The following is a 21,418-nucleotide window of genomic DNA, read 5'->3' on the forward strand; positions in this document are numbered from 1 at the left end:
GATTACATTATTGACTTCATTATTAGTTGTTAGACAGTCTTTACTTTTCAGTGCTCTCATTTCAGAATTAATGAGGCAATTATTGGAACAATGAATGATGAAATATTAATCTGCATGCATTCATTTTCAGGTGAGTTATAATGATGTATCATTAGAATGAACTGAAAAAGAATAGGGCATTGTAATACATACAATTGTATGCTGGCAAAGGCACAGTTGCCACTGATAGAGCGCATAAGAATCAGAAAGCAGGATATGGTGGCTAAAGTGACTACATTCATTGAATATGATCCTCGGGTTGAAAATTCTGGTGGCCAAAGAAATGATGGAATTCCCATGTCTGTGTGTCTGTTTCTCTTCCGGGGGCAAAGTAATACCTGGCTATGAAACAGAACTCCTGACTCGTGACCTGATCCGAATTGCACGTGATCCGTGAACTCGTCAGTTGTCACACGTTGATGTTAATGAAAAACATTTATGTGGGGAGTATTTGATGTAACTGGGTGTAATTCAGGGAAATGGAAGGCTGACTGGAGTTTCCTTTTTCTGAACACTGAGAAGCAGAGTGACATCTGACGGGCTCCACGGCCTTTTCCGAGCACACCTCGAGAAGAGAAGAGCTGCTTCCTTAAAGGGATTTTTCTTTTCTCCTTCTTCTTTCCTGGAGCACAAGCAGCTTTGTAAAATACCAGCTGCACCAGTAAAGTCACTTTTACTGATGCTCATCACTCCGATTTGTTCCTTATCTCTGGAACTGTGTGTTCAGCGCGTTACCCGAGCGACTTCAATGCAGATAAATTAGCTCGTAAATTTCAGTGAGGAATTTTTTAACAGTTCATAGCTGCTCACCAAAAGGGCATTGGCGGCTTTTGGCACTTTTGAAATGTATCGCAAAGTGTATGAATATTATGGAATTCTTGTGCTACTGCACTAACGAAAAATATTGGAGAGCGCCTTGCATTGGTTTTCCATTTGTAACAAGAAGGCAAAGAAAGAAATGGACGTAGAAGATCCTCCATATATTGCGTACAACATTTTATCTCGGCGTTGTGCTTTATAGCTCGACCAGACCTAAAACAACTGAAGTTCCCTGTGAAGCTGGATACACAGCTTTTGGGACTGATTGCCCGTCATATTTGCTCAGCGGCGCTATCTGAAAAGCCAAAGATATTGCCAAGTTCTTGCATCAGTCCGCATGAGCTGTCCATTCTGACTTTTCAAAGAGAAATGCTTCGAAAAACAACATGAGAGGAGGACGGGGAACCTCTCCAATTCTCTCTCTCTGTCTTTCCGCTCCTCTTTTCTTCACACTTTCCCAGTTGTACCTGAAATATAACCCTGGCAGACTAAAGAAAGCAGAGAGTAAAACTTGGTAGCTCATTAGCGTGTCCTCTGTTTTCGAAATGGTTTGGCTTGTTTTACTTTTTGAACATCAGACACCCCCCCCCCCCCAAAAAAAAGTATGTATTTTGGATTGAGACTTGTGCTAATTACCTTCACAGCTCAGGCCACACGTGTGACACGCTCTCCAAATGGAACATCAGTCATACTTGCTTTTGCAGGGAGTGATTCCTCTGACTGGATCTCAACAAAGTGGTGTCAATGTTGGTTCATGGTTTTTGTTTAGATTTTTTTCCCCTTCATTTCAATGAACGAGGATGAGACAACTCAGAAGCCAGTGGTTTCATGAGCCTATTTGCATAATAAAAAGAGAGCACTGTAAATGCAGTAAAGAGGGCTTAATATACACCAGGGCACTGTGAGAGAGAGTACAGCCCCACTGCTGCCATATTTAATTCAAAGTCATTTGCTGTGGTTGTGGAGTCGTGTCATTATGATTAGATGTAGTGAGAGTCCCACGGAGAGACAGTCGGAAGACATCAGCTTTCTGTTTACTATTTGTAAACTCCATAGGCTTGAACCTAATTCCTCCCAATGCAGAGACATCCAGCTCAAATTCATTGCATCAGTCCTGAAATCAACTGATGCCGTTATTATTATTGCCTTATTGCTTTAACCTAATATTACTTGATCACGCTTTTTAAAATTGTCAGTGTTAAGTAGTTCATATAAATTAAATGATTGAATAAGAGGCCATGTGACACTGTGTCAAGAGCAGACTGCTGCGCACCAAAGTATCCGATTGGGATTAAAAAGACACTCAGATCACAGGCTATCGTGCTGATGGTGGAAATAAGCCAGACCAAGACTCCTTTTATGTTTCGCTCTAAATTAGATGAGATTAGATAGAGGAAACTTCTGACTCTTTCCTATCATGTGACAATGTTTGATCTGTCTCATTCACCATTGGGCAGGTAAGGAGCATCACATAGATGGGCCACTTTCACTTTCCAGTGTCTAAAGGGGATGGTTTCTAAGTTTTCTTTTTTTTTTTTTTTTAAATGCTACCTTTATTTTTCACAGATGGTCTTGAAATGTGTCCTATAACCTCATGAGCCAGAAATGCCTTGATCAGGTTTCGGCGTAGATTCTCCATTTAGTGTTGGTATTCCCAACTTAGCCACAAGATAGAGCCACTGCTTTGTCTGTAGCGCCGGTTCACACTGAGGAATGCTGTGGGAAAGCAAAGGCAGGCAGTCAGGGAGGGGTCAAGAGATCATACCAAACAGCTTTGGCGATTGAGCCGACATGTCCACTCAGTCTTCTTCTTTGTGGTCAAAGAAGACAGATCATGATAAAGACATGGTAGTGTGTGTGTGTGTGTGGGGGTTGAGTTTGACACCACAGAATGTGTCAAGTTCACCGCTGAAGCGAAGCTGAGAGGCATCTAAAGTGGGCTGTTGTAGGTGGTGCTATAGCTGGACTTGTGTTTTTGTTTTTGTCGCATTTTTCGTTTGTTTAATCATTTTCCCTTTTCTGTCTTCCATCTGTGTATTAATCTTCCACACATGAAAACTGTTAATATGCCTCCCGCCTCCTCCTCCTCCTCCGTCACTGGTAACGTTGACAATAACATTGTCTTTGGCGTTTCAATAGTCTGTTGCTGACACGAGTCGAAATGCCTCACGCTTTACACTCTTCAGGACAGAATGTTTGCGCTGATCATTCCTCCAGGTGTTGCCGGGTGATGGTGGAGGGTGCGCGGGGGGCACGGGGATCTCTGCGTCCCAAGGTCAGACTGCTTTCCTTTCGTGGCCCGGGGCTGAGACCTGGGCCACGCTGGCTCTGCACCTGGAGGTCAGGCTGGGGTATGGATGTCAGGTTGCTTTAATCAGCCGAGCTGCAGCTTCTGAGGCTCTCCATGGTGTTCTCATTTTCGTGTGTGTGTGTCTGTGTGTGCATGTGTGTGTGTGTGTGTGTGTGTGTATGCGCGGAGTGCTGGCCTGACTTGCCACTGCTTTGATCTCTGGGCCTCAGACTCCAGACACATCTGATTCAATTATCCTCATCCACCTGTTGACTTAGAGGCCCAAAAATTGCGACGCTTGGCCCCACCAGCCAACTTTCATGACTGCATGTGTTTGCGCTTGTGCATGCTGATGTGTGCCTTCGCGCGTGTGCACATAGGAGAATGAAGGAGTGTCTGACGATACAAAAGTTGAGTTCTTTTCAACACCTTTGATTGTGCCAAACTAAAAAATGAAAAAATCATTAGATAAATCTTGAAAAATAGATGCAATGTCACTTTATTCTATGATCAAAAATGATCACCACTGGATCATTTCCTGTTTTATTGAAACTGGTGTATTGTGGCACTGTGGTATCGACTGCACAAATATAAAAGCATAAACTGATGTGTTCTGATACAGTAATGATCCTGATTAGTTGAGTTTTGGTCACTGCAACAGCTTCAAAAGAGAGAAAGAACAAAACCTTTTCCTCTCATTTTAATTAACAATATAATATCAGAATCCACACAGAGGCAAAAAGAGTATTTGCCAGCAATACATTTCAGGAACACCGGAATAACCATTGTTTAAGGTAGTGAAACACCAACATCAACTGTAATATTCATTCACGGTGTTGATGTGAGCGATTGAACTGAAGCAGATATTTTAAATGTGTCTGATGCACCAGTGGTGTCCGATTCATTATTCTACTTGAGTTCCGCGAGGTAACTCTGGCAGCGACAAATCAGGTTTAAAATTCTTGATGCTCCAACATGACATGGAAGGAACGGGAATGCCCAGAGGCTCCAAGTCAGTGTGTGAAACAGTGCCCTCTAGAAGGTGATATGATGTCTTTCAAAGACGATAATGGGCTTTTTCCTCATTATTATTCTTCATCTTTTGAGCCTCTTCGACATCTTCATTCAATTAGCATTAGCAGGCTGTTATTTCCTGGTGTGCCAGCGGATAATGAGATTGTTAGTTCAGTTCTGCCTGTGCGTGTGTGTGTGTAGGTAAGAATAGTGAGAATCCGTGTGTGTGTGTGTGTGTGAAACTGTGATCAATATGATGAAAGACAAAGGTGGAGGTTTCGGATTTTCAAAAAGATTCCACAAGTCATAGGCTGCGGCTCGCCGGGCTGTGTTTGGAAGCAGACTGATGTACGACGGAGACCTTTATTGTTCAGATGGGTTAAAGTGCAGACCACTGGCCATACAGCCGGGGCCAGATGTTGATCCGTGTAAATGGCAAGGCAGGGTGCCAAAGCAAGCACATTTCTACAGTACAAAGCGAGGGAGAGAGAGACACGAGCAGACTCCAGAGATATGTGTGCACATACTGATGGTTAACCTCTCGCACTTTTGTTTCGCTTTCAATTCCCTCCCCCAGGAGAAGACCGCATGAAGGGAAGACGCCACCCCGACCCATGTCATCCAGTCCACTCAAGCGGTCACTCAGACAAGAGGACAGAGGGGTTTGTTGAAACGCCACATTACAACATACCTCCCTCATATGTGTTTTAAGATTCAGTCCATGCTTTTTTCTTTTCTCTTCCCCCCCCCCAACAGAATTATAGATAGCTCCGAGGTAGCTCCGATGAAACTTTCAATAATTAACAGCGAACCCACTGATGCCATAGTAACACAATGCTCTGATATCTTCATCAACGTAGTTTGTGAATTCCTCCACTTGTTTTCCTCTGAAGCACGGAGGGAATTCCCTACGCTCGCAAGTCGCTGATTCACAAAAAAACGAAGCTACTACTCGTCCTCGCAGCTGGTTAAGACTGTTCCTGGATGAGGCTCTCACAGGCCACCTCATTAGGCTCACTTCTAAAGAGCAATAATGGGCAATTTTGCTCAAGATCATCAGAGTGGTGTTAATTAGAATTTTTCGGGGGGGATTTTACCTTGTAGTGCTGTTGAGAGAGACTGCAATATGTTGAGAAGTGTTTGTAATAATCTTCAGTTCCTTTGAATGACGTTTGCCAGGCTATTGGAAACACCTCACTATAACACAATCCCTCTCAACGGCAATCACTGCAAATAAAAAGTAAAACGGCGACCTCTTCTGCTATTTAGAGAACATCTTTTGTTTTTGTGGAGACAGAATTTATGACCGAGCTGTTGTAGTAGATCACATTATGTTCTCTACACGCTGTGTTTTTCCACTTTGTGTAGTTTCTTGTGCTATCGACATTGTTATTACATGAAGGTGGGCAACATGGAGTGAAGTTTCATTCGCGTAGTGTTTGATTTCTATTTCTTGAAGTGCTCTAACAATTTTAGGAAAGTGGAGAATCATTGTGGCGGTGGGTGCGTTTTATTCTTTTAAGCAGCTGAGTCAAAAGATACATTAAAGAGCCAATAAAGTGGCAGCATCTCCTCCATTGCACACCGTCAAATAAAACATCAGTAAACTAAAGTTACAAAAAAAATAAAAAAATTTAAATACTGATGTTTAATTGCTGTAATTTTCACAAACCAAAAGTTTCATAATTGTGTGTTAAAGTGAACAGTCGGAATAGAGCAGGGACCGCATCGTGCTGCTCATATATACCTATGTTGAACACAATACTTTGAATTCCTGGTGTAATACTGAGACTATGACATGTTGTTATGAACAGCCAGTGATCTGCATACCCAGCATTCCGAGATCTTGAATTGAAACATTTACTGTGTTTGTTGGAGGGTGAGTCTCCGGGACCCTAATGCCACTTTAATCATAAGGGGCATTTAATCCTGAGCTATTCCGCTCAGCGGTTTCTCTGCATCAGTGCAGTTCCGCTGAGGTACACCCAAGGTCCACACTCCACCAGATCCTAATCAAATTGAACAACATCTCTCCTTTCTCTGTCGCGCCCTCAGCTTTATTAGATATTTCCCTTATTTCAACTTTGCTACCCCAACCTCAACTTCAGTAAACCGATCTTGTATCAACAGAGCCCCTGGAAGCATTCGAATTATACTGTATAAAGTAAATCCGGAGCCCCGCTGAAACAAAAGGCTGAAGAAAACAAGAGTGACAGGCGGTGGAGCTGCGTATGCCCCTCTCGCGGAATTTACTGCATGACGGAAATGATGTGGAACTGCCAAACATCTGGAGCACTGTATGTAAAAGGGAGGAGAGTGAGTGAGCAAAAGGGTGGAGAGATGGAGATAACGAGGGAGTCGAGCGCCGTTCGTATGGGAGGAAAACACATGTGGGTGTAGTGTGTATCTGTAAGCTTTTAGAGAACACTCCTGTTGTTGCCAAGAGAAGAGTTATTATGTGTCGGCAGGCATCGATAACCTCCATCACTGCCTGCTGTTCACTTCCTCAGGCCAAACTGCCAATCAAAGTGCTGTCAGTGATCATTTGAATTCCCTCCTCTAATTTATATCAGCCCTTCTTTTATTTCCTGTTGGGCCCCCGCTGTTGATGCACTCCTTTAACCGCTGTTGCTCTTCAGGTGGATGGCGGGCTGAAGGCAGATCTGTCTCCCGATGACAGTGACCTGGAGGCTCGTCTCAACAGCTGGAACCTGGGGGTGAGTCCAGGGGCACGCCTTGAGCTTGTTTGGTGACACGCAATCGTCGACATGCTGCTGCACAATGTACTGACAGTAACTCACAAGTGCGTCGACTGCAGCGATGCTGACTTCGCCTCACTGCCAGCACTCCTGGGTACGACTGGTAAAAATACATTCCCCTATGTCCTCGCAAAGCCACTTCCTTTAGGCAGTTTACTGCTATTGTGAACTTGACGACAAGGTGAGGAGTGGAAGAAAGGTTGTGTAAACAGAGAATTGGAAGAAGCGCGCACCGTCCTTATCTTTACTCTCTGGAGTGTACTGTGCCAGAACTTGATAAGCAACCTGCCCTCATGTTTTTTATTTCCTATCTCCTCACCTGCATGGCCCTGACTCTTCCTTTTTCTTCTCTACTTGCATGGTGCCTCTTCCTTTCTCCTTCATTACTTGCACGAGGACATTTTGCAGAAACGTCCACCCCTCTTTCTGTTTTTCGGATAATTTCTCTTTTTTTTCCCCCCTCTGTTCTACTATCCTATCTTGCACACCTCCGGTCCATCCGTGCCTCTTTGGCTTTTTCCTCTTTGCTCTCCCTCTCTCAGTGCGAGGGTAATCTGAGGTACCTATCAGCAGACGTGAAGCCTCACACTGCACCGCTCTCCTCTCCTATGTTGAAATGCTGATAAGAGGCATTGCTTGGCAACGCTCCCCCAAGCCTGCATCTTTCAGATCAACAGATGTTTCTTCACACACACACAAACCCCCTTCTCAAGTTTACAGAAGTTTTAAAGAGGCGCCTCTTCAAAGCGGCCGCTGCTCCTGCAAAATTTCAGTCCAGCGAAGCGTCACTCTATCTGGAACATCTTTCACTCTCTCGGAGATGTTTTGAAGCAGTCCATATTGCTTTGTTGTTGGTTTCACCTCTAATGGTATAAAGTCAGTGGAGCTCGCATGGTAACCGTCCTGGACGTTGAATGACAGATTACTTCAGACTTGGACAGTCCAATAGGCAAAAAAACCAACTTGTTGACTGGAATATAATCTGTTTCAACTTTCACTTAGTTTGTGGCTTGTTCGTTGAAGGAACTACTTTAACCTTTTAAAGGAATTTAGTGTCACAGGACAACTGGATGCAGTCTGTACTGAACTCCAGCCGTATTTGTGTAATAGAAGGAAACAATATATCAAATGCTGTAAACAATGATTTATTACAGTTTATTTTTTTTGTCTTTTAACTTGGTCATTGCAACATGTTTAAAAAACAATATTTTGGTGAAAATAAAGTAATGTATCAAACTGACTGGTCTAACAGTTGGCAACAGGCAAATGACATTATTTAGTCAAATCATTTTTATTTTCTCGTGTAATAATCACCGTCACTCTGCTCCTTAGTGGCTGTTGTGTCGTATCGCTCATTGCGATGCCCAAACTAGGAACCCATCAATCACAATCATGTGTTTGTTTGGCTCAAGAGCCGGTTCTTGTGATTTGGAGTTTTGTTTCTCTTCTACGTCGGTCCATCCATCCACGTCAGTTTGCAATGACTCGGGATGCTATGCCAGCTTTGAGGCTGCACAAACATGTGCTTAGAGGACCGTGTGTGTGTGTGTGTCTGTGTGTGTGTGTGTGTGTGTGTGTGTGTGTGTGTGTGTGTGTGTGTGTGTGTGTGTGTGTGTGTGTGTGTGTGTGTGTGTGTGTGTGTGGGCACAGAGAAAAGAGTGTACATACTGGCACACACTGCTCCAAGTTTAGTATCACACTGTGCCAGCGTTACACCACAGCATTTAGTCTACATGTCTTCCTTGCCCTGTGGGCCGTGCTCAATCAAAACTGATGACTGGCTGTCTGGAGATATAAAAATAAATCCCTTTCTTCTCCTCAACTCGGGCAGTAGTTTAGAAGAATATTGATTGATTCATCACTCAGTAAATGGAATTTTTTTTCTTCTTTTTTTTTAGCTATTGCCAGATTTGAGTAGCAATTCATCACACGTCGAGTCAACACACCACTGATGCGGCTCAGTATTGACTCTGCTGAGTGTTGTGTTCTTGTGTGACTGTTTATTGGGACGTGTGTTTATTGTTGTGGATAACAGAAATGTTGTACATGTCATCCTTGTTTGGACAAAATCATCAAACAATGAAACCTTAAGGTATATGGCGTACCAATGCAGCAAACCTGAAGGGAAGTGTATGTGTGTGTGTGTGGCTTACAATAAAAAGTGATTGCAGTCAAATCAGATGTTTCCTTCCTTCAAAAGGCTTACAGTACGTCAGTCAACGACAAGTACCCTGTTTCTACCTGCATGAAGACTTGAGGAAGGCGGAGCTACTTTCATATTTTTCACCATTCACTAACTCAACCCCCTGAAGCAACAGATTGCGACTAAGATAGTTTCAGCTCCAGAGTGATGAGAAAGTCTCAAACTGGGGTTGTTTCAGGTCCTGTTCTTTCATCTCCCATTCATTCTGGATTAGGTTCATGTATTCCTGTAGGTTGTGTCACCTCACAACTTTAAATCCTTTTTTAAAAAAAAGACAGTGAAAGAGTCCCACTCTTCCCTCCTCTTCCTTCTTGTTCCCTTTCTTCATCCCCATGTTGAAGAGATTAGCAACAGAACTGTTTACTGGGCGTCGGCGCTGTCATCTCGAGAGTCAGCTCGACTACTTTGAAAAGCTGTGATCTTGCTGCTAGTTGGCAGCCCCTACAGACAGCCCCAGTGCTTCAGAGAGAAACGCTTTATGGTACTGTGAGTTCATAAGAAAGTAATGGGGTCATAAACAAACGTCAAATAGTGCAGGCAAAAGAAACAGCAGGTTGTCAACGCGCAGATAGTCTTTTGGCAGTTTCTGTCACAGTCGGCGAGCTGCATTGATGTGATGCTGTCGAGTCACATGGACTGACCTGCTTACTTTCAGGTGGTTTCGCTGTTCACTTTCTTGTGTTTCTCATTGTAATCAAAGGACATGCTGTGTCAGTGTTTGGCACGGATGTATACACATTTGTGTCCGACTGACAGTAAACCGACTGGGAATAGCTGAGAGATTAGTGGTCCTGAGTGTTGACAAAGGGGACAGCAAAGAGGGGCTGAGAGCGGAAACAGAACTGGCCACACACACAAAGCCTTGAAGTAGCCTGGCGCATTCTGCCTTTCTAAACAGACAAGAGTTGACGGAAGAGACTCAAGCCACAGCTCGGGGCTTTTGATGTGCTCACCACATTGTTTATGGCAAACTTTGGGCGGAGGTTAGATTCTGGCAGTCGTAAGGCTTTGTCAGGAGAGGAAGAGGAGAAAGAGAGGTTTAAATGTTTCTGTTTACTCTTTCAGATTGAGAACCCCAGGTATTTGCGGGAGAATCCCATTCCCCTGTCACCAGTAAGTTGTCGGGGCATCCTTTGTGGTTCCTTCATTGTTGAGTAGATAAAAGTGTTGTCTCTGAACCCTTTATTCCTCTCAATCACGTAGTCTATCTCCTTTTTATCTCTAGATTTTCAAGTCGAGCGTTGGAAGGACGAGCACATCGGCCACTGATCAGAGTCCACAGCTCGTACACTGCAGAGAGGTATGCGCCAGAACGAGGGCTGGGGCACAACTAAACTGTTTCCCAAACATCATTTGTGTCATAACTCAGACGTCTTTAATAACAGCACTGTCACTTTGTGTATCCAAAGACAGTTGGTAGCATTTAAAAGACTGTCCTTCAAGTCTTTCCCAGCAGGCCTAAATCCCTTACTGTCACTTCTCGGTATACTCAGGACTTTGTGTGGAAACAAGTGTTGAACATATACACAAGTCAAAGCTGCGTGGACTGCTTTATGGCATTAGACACCCTCAAAGCCATGCGCATACATCCACACACATGGTTTGTATTGTTGAAATGGCTGAGGCCTCTTAGAAGACAAAAATAATGCCTACTCGGAGTGATGACAGTTTGTTCCTTATGTGGATTTAAGCTGAAAATCCTATTCTGAAAGCATGCTTTGAAGTCCCTGCTGCTCCTCCCAGACTCTCCCGAACCACCGCATGTTCCTCCCACCGTCCACCTTTAACGCTCTGTTAAATATAAAACTGAGCATGACTTGACTGTAATAGCCATGGCTTCTCAGTCATACAGATGAGCCTCACCAGGAAAAAAAAAAAAAAAACAACCTGAAAATTACTCCATGCCCAAAAAACGACTTGCTTCATTGACCTCCTATAATAGTGATCTGTTTATGACTAATAAACGAGCATTTACATGCTTTTGACACCAAATCTGTATGTCTGTCCAGTCAAAAAAAGAAAAGTGCCTGTGAGCTGACTGAAGGGAGCAACTCCAATATGAAGACATTAAAGCAGCCTCCAATGCTGTTTGATCCTTCCTCACACTCGCTCGCTGACTGGCTGCATGCGCCTGTGTGGTGGGAATATAAATTTATCTCAGGAGATCAAATTTATTGCATATGCCTACTTTAAGTTCTCCGTTTATGAGATGCACCTGTGCAATCCAGCCTCGTCCATCATGATGGGCTTGCCGGACATTTTACTGTTGAATGATTAAGTTTGGGCTTTGTAACATTGTGTCGCTCCCATTGCTGTAATATGCTGGCCGTTTATAGTTAAGTCTGTCAATATGACTCCGACCCTGAGAGTGTGTGTTCACATTGGTCGCTCAGCTTATATCTTGGTGGCCTTGAATAAGAGTCTATGAGGAGATGGAGTGTAATACTGATCTTTCCTGAGTTTCCACTGAGGCCACTTGCCCGCAACTTGGGATCCAGTTCAGGAAAGTCACAAATAAATTTGGTGAGTGTCATCTGTCGGTTATTTTTCACCTCATTCTATGGCTCCTGATATTGCTCGGATGGAAATAAATCCCAAACATCAGCAACATATTTAAAAATTGAGAATAGTGATCTCTAACTAATTTTAGTAACGGTCTAGCAGGACTACATCTCAGTGCTTCCGGTTCTAGTTGAATATCACTTGTTACATTGCGACAAGTCAGTTGATGGTGAAAATGTTAAAATAGTTAAAGCATCTTTGTTGTTCCACATTCAGTCTTGTTTTTAACGGTTTAGCTATTGGCCGTGTGATGAGATCATGTTTCAAAGTTTTGTCCAGCCTCACTGTTGCGTGGCTGTCTTGGTCCCGTCTTAGAAATCCCGGTGACATCACTCGCCATGAATCCTCAAAGTACAGGGGAAAGATTTCCCAGGTTTAACGTGTTAAATGCGCCACATGGTATGAAGCCGGGGGCAGCTTAACGAGCATCTCGGCTTTCACACCGAGCTCATCCTCCAGTTAATCTACAGGCTGCATTCATAAAAATGCAGACGGCTTTTTTCCTATGGAACAATGAGTGGCAGCTGAGAGATTCTGCATGCTGTCATTGCAAGTCATTTGGCTGATATATATATGTGGTTGCTTAAGGACAAGTTGGGGAAAATGTCTTGCAGCAGCAGCAGAATCTTGCTAATCCTTCAGCACACTCTCTTATATTAAGATGGCTGGAGCATTATTTGGAAATTCAATTAAATGCCAAGTGATGAGTCAGGTTTTGCTATAAGCAAGCTCCGGTCTTGTGATCACAGAAGATACTGACAGACTGGTTAAAATACCGAACCGATCTTTTGGAGTTTGTGTGTTCGTACAGTTTTCACCTTAGGGATTGCATGCAGGAGGCACAGCGTGGAAGATGGCGAATGGTGTGATTCAGCCACGAGCCCCTGACTCGGGGATCGGGCTCCTTTACAGTCTGATGCCATAATGATGCAGTCTTTCTAATCTAAGCATCCTTCGGGATGGAGCTTGAGCTCTCAGCCTGTGATTCAGAGGGCCACAGCCTGTCTTATCTGATCGCTTTTCAAAGCTAAAAAAGAGTAACCTAGTGAGTCTCAGTAGTTTTAAAAGGGACTGGTTCTGTTGCTCGCTTTCAAGACGGCGCCTCGGGCTGCAAAGCATAAGGGATTCACACTGTTCCATAATGATAAAGTTACTATTTCAATCATTTCTGTCCCCCTGTCTTTTATTCTTGGAGGTTGAATGTACTCACATTAGCGATTTCAAGTAATAATTTGTTTACTCTGCATTCAGAAGTGCACTTTTGCAAACGCAGATTCAATTTTAGCCAAAGTTTTTATCCAGTCTTACAATCTGGACAGTCTACAGTAAATTAAGTTCTTGTCTGAGTGTGGAAATGGCACCTAGCTGCTCCTCAGTAGATAGCACGATGCCGCATACCGACTATCCTAGAGCATCTGTGTTTACTGAGGATGAAAGACACACTGGGACATTGTACATCTCAGGCAAGATGAAGGAGATGCACAAATGCAACCTTGCTTTGTGGAGCCCAAACAGTTAGCAGACGATTTGTGAACACATCCCCCTCAGGAAAAAGGCCCTGACCCCACGCTGGCATTGCGAGCAGAAAAAAGCAACTGTTCCCATCGTCTCCTCACATTCCTCTTTCTCGTCCCCGCCCCGCACTCTTTTTCCTTCCCTCCCTCCCCACCCCTCTCATCCTTTCAAGAGCGAAGTGTCAAAAAACATGGCATCTTACAGCGCTCGCTACAACTCTGAAGAAGAGAAAAGGGAAAAAGCTGTACCACCCAGTTGGGCTGATTGAAGCCGTCTCAGAAGCCTTAGGTGTACGACATTCCTCCTCCTTCCTTCACTGACGCCTTTATAAACAAGTTTCAAACGCCCCTGATCTAGTTTGACAAACTTTCTCCAAAGAGCATTTGAAGAAAGGATGAAAAAGTGACACCCCCACATGTGCTTTTTTCTTCACGTTTTTTTTCTTTTCTTTTCTTTCCTTTTTTTTTTTTTTTTTTAGGGCACCGGCAGAATCAGGTCTCTACTTACTCTTTTGCTTTTCAATCACTGCCATATCGCTCCCCTTCTCTCCCTTTTCTGTTCTTACTTTCTTTTGCCTTCTCCTTTCTACTCTGACAGGTCTCCTGTGGTCCCCTCAATTGCAGAAGAAATGGTGGTAAATCAAGAAAAAAAACAAAACAAAAAAAAACTTGGAACAGAGAAACAGACTATTTAACAGATCTTTGTCAAGGATACAGTGTATAAACGCTGAGGTGCGGTAATGAGCGGGGGCATGTCGGAGGCAGTTTAGAATGTAAAGCAAATGACTCACGTTTTAATAAAACTGAAACTCTTTTCACGCTGGATGATTTCTTTATTATAGTGTCAATATTTTGACACTCAAATACGGTAATTTAAACACGTTTTTTTTTTGTTTTTTTTTATCCGGGCATCACAGTGTCTTTTCCAACAGGGACGTCTAATGTGGTCGGACTATGTCATGTAGTGTCGTGGGGATTGCGTTTTAATGATTCTGACGACGGGTACAAACAAGAGGTGGCCATGGCATGCTGGTAACCACTGACACGCGTCTACGCGCACACAAACGTGCACACAACCACACTTTCAAAGGAGGAACATTGTCACCCGGCTCCAGGCTGGATTAACACAGCTGTACAGACAGTGACTAAACATGACTGCTGACATCAAAGCAAATGGCCAGTCATTTTTTTTTTTTCTGTCATAGGTTCTCTTTGTGCCGCCGCGTGCTGCGTGTTTGAAAGCTGGAACACCTCGAGGGCATAAATGTTGACAAATTAGCCAGAAACATTAGCATTCGACGTGAAATTCATGTAAATCGTGTATAATTTCCACTATAGTGACACAGCCAAGGCAAAATCTCTAAATACTTGTTAAGCTCACACAATAAAGTTGTTCTTTTTTTTGACACACCTCAGGCAAAACGCTTCCCTTTTTTTTTTTTTTTTGCACCATTAGCGAGGGAAGAGGAAGACTGACGACTGAAATGTTTCCTCTGTTTTCTTAGCATTTGTTAGCCCGCAAATAAATAAATCACCGGAGCCACAGGATTTTCACAAGTAATTATATTATTAACCTCATACAATTAATGTCATGTAGCATAAATGACTTCCTACAGACACATTCAGGAATGCCCTGATAAATAATGATAGATGATGGGGAAATCACATTGTTTGAATGACTTTGATTGGGCTGAGTGGATCATTAGGGTTTGATTTGACGAAGACTGGGAAGCTGTAGGAGATCTGTTCCAACATGAATGCCGCTGTTTCTGCTCGATTGCTTGTTTATATGCATGCACAGATACGTTTAAGCAATCCTCACAAAACTGAGTAGTAGAAGCACTTAGTGTGCATGAGGATTTTTTTTTTAAATACTAATGTGCTTTGTCTTTACCATCGGCTGCTTTGTGTGCGCACTGTATCTTCTTTTATCTAGATTTGTGTTAACTCTGCTTTCCTCTCATGCAGCATGATGGTTTATCTCCATGGCATGTTGCAGAAAAAAAAAAAGAGTTACTTGTATTGCCTGGTGATGAATAATCTTTAATCTCTCAAGCAGATGTTTTGGCTTAGCAGCTCCATTCCTTGTATAAGAACAAAAGCTGATTGTGAGTTAAATGCAGATTTGATGTTTGGTCCTTTTTTGTGTTTCCAGGGCGAAATGAAGATCAACATGCTGGAAGCCAAGCACCAGGATGAGAAACTGAGAATGCAGCAGAGACATGATGCAGATGTTGAGAAAGTAAGGATGCAAACTGGGCTTTTCTGCCAGGCACCGCCCACCACCCACTCTCTTCAGTTCTGTGTTTGTCAATGAATATATGTTGCAGGAACTTTTTCACAGGTGTAGCATTTCTAATTACAGTACTATTTTGCATGTGTGTGTGTGTGTGTTGCTGGGACTCGTCAGTCATTGACAAAGCTGTTGGGAAGTCTTCAAAAGTCTTTTAAGTCATCGAACTGTTAGCAATGGAAAGCTCTAAGCGTTCTGATCTGGGTCACTCTACACATTAACCCTTGTGTTTTTAGCTTGTCGCCACTGGCTAATTCCTGCATGCATACTTCTCATAACCATAACTGCTCAACCCTTCATATCTTAGGTTGCAGGTAGTTTTTGAATTGTGTGGATATCATGAGGACTTGTGCTGGTGTAGTAATTTCATTATGATGCCAACCATGAATTATTCAGTGCAACTGTCTAATCAAAGAAAAGACTCACTCGCCGTGTGTGTGTCAAACACACAGAAAGATTGCAGTTAACGCCCAGATAACATAAATCCTGGTCACTTGAATGTCAGTTCAGTCATTACAAGAGGTAAAATTGAAAATAAGCACTAAAGCAAGAAAACCTGGTTTTCCATGAATTACATTAAAGCCAACATTCGATAACAGAATACACTCTGCATTATGTTTCTATACGTTTGTTGACATTTACATATACATAAGCTCATTCAGTCTGCAGTGCTGTACATTGAGTTCGAACAGATTACTGAATTCATCCATCTTCTGCTTTATCCAGTTCAAGGGTCGAGGGAGGTTAAAGCCAATTCCTGCTGCCTATCGGTGAAGGCAGGGCGAACCACCACACTAGGCAGTTTTCACGTCATGTCAATTTGTCATGAAATTGTCTACTTCTTTATGCACAAACTCAAAATGCAGTACATTTGGAAAAATGAGGAATCCACCACTGAAGCTTCGCCAACTTAACTCGATCGCTCATGAAAACTATTTAACCTATGATACGGTGCCCACCATTCATCTTGATTCCATTTGGTGGCTAATGAAAAGTAAAGGAATGATTCTCTCCACTTTCTCACCGCCCCATCCCACAAATAATCATCTCTCTTCAAAGCTTTTATGTCAGCTGGTGAAAACAGCAGTGGAGCTGGATTATTTCACACTTGGTGCCCGTCAAATCGGCTGCAGATCAAGCACCTGGGATCTGTCACATCCTCCGTATGACTTTCCTTTGCTGCCACAGACGCTTTTAATAAAACGGAATAAAAAAAAATAAAAAAAAACACTCCAATTTTCTCTCCACTTAAAGATGCCCATTGCGTCTTTGTGTTTGACAAGAGACAGGACAGCAAGCTCTCTCTCTCGCTCGCTCTCTCTCTCTCTCTCTCTCTCTCTCTCTCTCTCTCTCTCTCTCTCATATTACATACAGATTGCAAGTTATGTCCAATTTAATTTCCTCAGAATTCCACCCAGCGTTGCTTCTAATGCTTCAAAGGGAAGAAATTCAGAGGTATACTTTGACAACACTGATGAAAAGTGGACACGCTCGATTTAGTCTTAATTAGTCTACTTATGAATAATGTAAAGGCTGCTTAGAGGCTACTGGCCATTGTCCCCCGCTGCTTCAGATTGAGAAGGTAACGACAGCTCAAGCCTCCACGTTGTTGCTAATGATTGTGGATTAGAGTTAACGTCGACCACAAGGATGTTTAGATAAAGTTATTCTTGTAAACAGTTTCTCTTTGTATAGATTATGTGTCTCATCTTATGTCTGCAGATTTTGGGCGTCATTTTTCTTTTTCGTTTTTTTCTAATGTAATTCAGTTCTCATCCCTTCATTCACAGGCAATATTGTGTTAAAGCCTCATCGGGTCAGGCTGGATTCCCCCCACATTAGGATGTCTTATAAAAGCCTAAAATAGGCACCCTAAAAGCTGCCATTTCCCACCGTCTAATGCACTTTCCCTGGACCTGACGCTGTGCCATTGCCTTGTTTGGTGGACCCAAAAAGACAACAATCTCTCCACGGTGGTGAAATGGAGAAAAAAAAAAAATGGGTATCCCTAAATGTTCGGCGACCTTTAACCCGACCGTCCCATCCTCCTTTCATCTGCCCTGCACCATTCTGCACTGAGACCATGACAGAATTGGAGAATAATTGCACAAACAAAATGCTAAAGTCTCTTTTTTTTCTTTTTTTTTCTTTTTTTTCAGTACTCACCAAAGAAATGACCCTTATTAGGAATAATATATATTACTTTTGTGTATTATTCCTCCATCCATCCATCTTCTATACCACTTCATTATTAGAGTAGACAGTTTTATAACATTAGGTAGACTGACTTGAATTATAACCTGTGGAATAAAAAGCTCTTTCGTGCATTGGTCTAGAATCTATTTGTCCGTGTATCCATCCATAGGATTGCATGTTGGAGGCTGTCCAAGCGAATTTTAGGTGACGATAAGTGCACACCCTTGAGATGTCAGCGGGCCGTTGCAGACTGGTGAATAGGTGGACCAATAAAACAGCTGCTTAATGTATGTACACACATATGCATATCATCCAACTGAGCAATTGAGAGTGCTAGACTGTCCTTTTACACTGGAGCTCCAATTCTCCGTGGCCTAATTTACCTAATTACGCGCAGATGGCAGCTGCAAGCAGATGCGGTTACCTCAGCATGCCGCCGCACAGGTGTTTCACTCAGCTGCCATTTCACTCAGTTTGCCTGCAGTCTCCTAAAGGAATAGATCTGCATGCATGTGGTGGTGGAGGAGGTCTTCTCAGGTCACGCAGTGAATTTCCATACTGCATAATCCGTATCATTCCAGATAACTTGATATGTATTTATGCTGCGATGATTTAAACATTAAACAGAGTATTGATTGCTCAGTTTTGATCAGTTTACTAATGCTTCACTTGTATAGTTTTGTGCCGTTTTAACTCTTTATCAGTCATGTGCAGAGGCTGGTATGTAATGTGCTTGGCCCACAATGAGGAGCAACACAGATTTAAAGGGGACATAAACAGAGATTATGCCACTTGTAAAGTTTCAATATAAACTGAACCTTAAGGCCTAAGAAACATGTAGAATGCATTTCCTCATAAAAACATTTCAAAACACTGTTTTCAATTTTGTTGACTTGTTACCCATCGTCCCTGCCTTGCTGGCACGTTGCCATTGGCAGAGCTGTGCAATGTATTGCAACACGAATATTTGTCTCAGAGAACCACACTCATATATACCTACTCTCATTAGAAAGACACCCTATGGCCCCTGCGACCACCACCAACATTCATGCACCATTCAGACGAGGCAATATGGGTAAAGTGCCTTGCCCAAGGATACAACAACAATGACCTGGATAGATAGCCGTGGCGACTGCTTTCCTTTTGAGCGTTGGCTAAAAATATCTACATTTGTTTTTGATTTAGATTCTGGATCGAAAGAACTGTGAGATTGAAGAGATGCAGACCAAGCAGAGAGAAGCCGAGGAGATGACCCGTAAGCTGGAGAGGAAAGGTGAGAGGTCAGGATCGCGGCGTTAACTGGAGGGATGTTTACACTTGTGTCTCGGAACACTCAAGAGTAAAAAGCCCAGAAAGCTGCAATTCCACTGGCCGCTGCACTGCCGTTGAGTGACACAGTCCAGATGTGCTGCTCGATATAAAACCGAATCGTGTAACGCATGCCTTTTTCTTGGAGCTGGACGGCCCTTTTTATGTTCCTGTCTTTTTTACTTATTCATTTGTCTCTGAAAGCATTTGATGAAAACCATCGAAACTTTGTGAAGGGAAGCACCACGAGCCATATCACAGAAGCCAAATTTTTATTGACATTGATTTACTGACAGCGCATCAGTGAGCTCGACTGCACGTCTCTCTGTGTGTGTGTCCATCTGCTCGTAGCCCGGGGCAAGGCCTGACTGGTCTTTGTGTTTGCGTCTGTGCTCTCCCACAGTTCAAAGTGTGCTGCGGGAATCCCAAGTCATCAGCCAGAGCAAAGACAAGCAGATTTCAGAGCTGAAGAAGATGTCCAATCAGAGCACTGACTCTGTGAAAAACGAGTGGGAGAAGAAGGTACGACGATAAGTAGAAGGTGCCTGCGTGTGCTCCAGAGCGGCACCGTGAAAGCAGCAGGACGAGTGTCTGCGAGTAGCCAGTGCTCTGCTGTAGTCGTGGAAAGAAACGTCTTTCCTTCATGTGTTGCTTAAGGATTTTTTTTTTCCCTCCCTTAATGAAAAATTGATGCTCTCTGCATGGAATAAATTGTCTTTTTACTGTTAGCTGGGGCTAACTGCTCCAGTGACGCTCAGTCGGATCCTAATGAAATCGATGCTGTAATCTTCAGGGTCGATAAACATGAAGTGAGCAACGTTGTGGAAAAATCTTCTTCAAATGTCAAAAAGAAAGAAAAAAAAACCTCTATAAAACTATGCTTAACCCCTATGAATAACAAAGTGTTTTGCGTGAAAAGGACTTTATTAGCTCAACTAATTCCTTGGCTGTCGTCCAACATTGTTAATCCGGCTATGGCCCCGTCGGTGGAGCATTTTTCCTTACAATCCCAACGTTGATGGGTCGATTTCCTGTCTCGCCCAGTGTGCATGTCAAGTTGTCTTTGAAAAGGACACTGAACCCCAAATTGCTCCGAAGTGACGTTGAGTATTTTTGCTTGGCAGCTGCGAGTGTGTTTGAGTGGATGAATGTGAATAACGGTGTAAAATGCTTTGAGACAGCTGTATTAGTGAAAATGCAATGTGAGTGAAGTCCAATTACATCTTTATTTCTTCCCGTAATAGAAGAGTAGCAAAGAAAAAGAATATGAAAAATAAATTAAATTAAATATCAACAAGATGTTTACAATATTTACATTCTTACAAAATGTTCGTAGTGATTATTTTTATACCAGAGATGATGTTATTATTGCACATAATAAATGAATCATATATGTCTATTGCTCACACGTACAAACCCAGTTGACATATAGATGAGTTTCATGACTTTGAGTATAACCTATGGATATTTTGATATATTGATATATATCTTTTTGGAAATGTATTGAACCTTTACACGCAGCCTTGTCATTTTCATGGTGTAAATCTGCTTTTAAATATTTCTGATTCATGAAACTGTTCATGTTCAACTGTTGCATGGCTCTGGTCGTTAAAATCTCTATTTCTCAGAGCTTTTGGTCTAACCAAAGTGTTTCAGGTCAATTCATTGACTGTAAAGCTAATAATAACTGCTTTCCTGTTCTTGCCTATGAGAAAACGCTACCATCATAAAGTCAACTTAACAAAAAAATTAAAAGCAGAACTTAGAAGCATCTTACACCTGGTTCAATGAAAGGTTAATTTATTTGACATTTCATATATAGAATATTGTTGGAAACAATACAAATTTAATAAAATAAGTACATTTGATTGAATCAATAAGACTCGGTACGGTATTTTAACACGGTTGCTGGGAACGCCGCAGTTGTACGTGTGAGACAATGAAACAAAACCTCTGAGAAAGAGACTAAAGCCATGGAGCTGCGATAGAAAATCTCTGGTTGATCGGGAGTTTTCATCTCTTCTTCCTTCCAGCTGCATGTCACTGTAACGGAGCTGGAGCAGGAGAAGTTTGAACTGCAGAAGAAGCACACGAAGAAAATCCAGGAGCTGCTGGAGGACACCAAACTTAGACTGGCAAAGATGGAGTCTGAGTACGGCGCGCGGTCGCAGGCGTCTGTAAGTACAGAGACACAGATATGTGTGTGATCAATGGTGGAAACGTTGCATCCAATCAAGTACCGAAAATAAATAAAGGGAGGATTCATGTGTTGTGACATTTGACGCAGACAGATTATTCTCTGCGCTCTGCACCGAACCGTCAGTGGAACAAACAGGATTCTGGGTGACGGTATCCGGTTACTTTGCGTAAACGTCTGGCCTTGTTTAGCTTTAAATGCATATATCTGTGACTTGCCTCATC

General features: G+C 42.7%; 1 protein-coding gene across 4 annotated transcripts in view; it reads left to right on the plus strand.

The window, feature by feature from the left end:
- Nucleotides 1-21,418, plus strand: part of cep112 (centrosomal protein 112) — a gene marked incomplete at its 3' end in the record, with an annotated part of 95,644 nt that overhangs the window by 2,361 nt on the left and 71,865 nt on the right. For 2 of the 4 annotated variants that reach the window (XM_080488153.1, XM_080488154.1), the window contains exons 5-12: nt 4,740-4,824; nt 6,802-6,879; nt 10,190-10,237; nt 10,350-10,424; nt 15,356-15,442; nt 18,875-18,962; nt 19,401-19,519; nt 21,031-21,174. In XM_080488153.1, the coding sequence (XP_080344279.1) occupies nt 4,740-4,824; nt 6,802-6,879; nt 10,190-10,237; nt 10,350-10,424; nt 15,356-15,442; nt 18,875-18,962; nt 19,401-19,519; nt 21,031-21,174 (724 nt within the window). Of the gene's footprint in view, nt 1-4,739; nt 4,825-6,801; nt 6,880-10,189; nt 10,238-10,349; nt 10,443-13,798; nt 13,836-15,355; nt 15,443-18,874; nt 18,963-19,400; nt 19,520-21,030; nt 21,175-21,418 lie in introns of all 4 variants that reach the window. The other 2 variants (XM_080488156.1, XM_080488155.1) reach the window with 2 other exon arrangements.

This window comes from Lipophrys pholis, assembly GCF_963383615.2.
Source record: "Lipophrys pholis genome assembly, chromosome: 19".
Classification (NCBI taxonomy): domain Eukaryota; kingdom Metazoa; phylum Chordata; class Actinopteri; order Blenniiformes; family Blenniidae; genus Lipophrys; species Lipophrys pholis.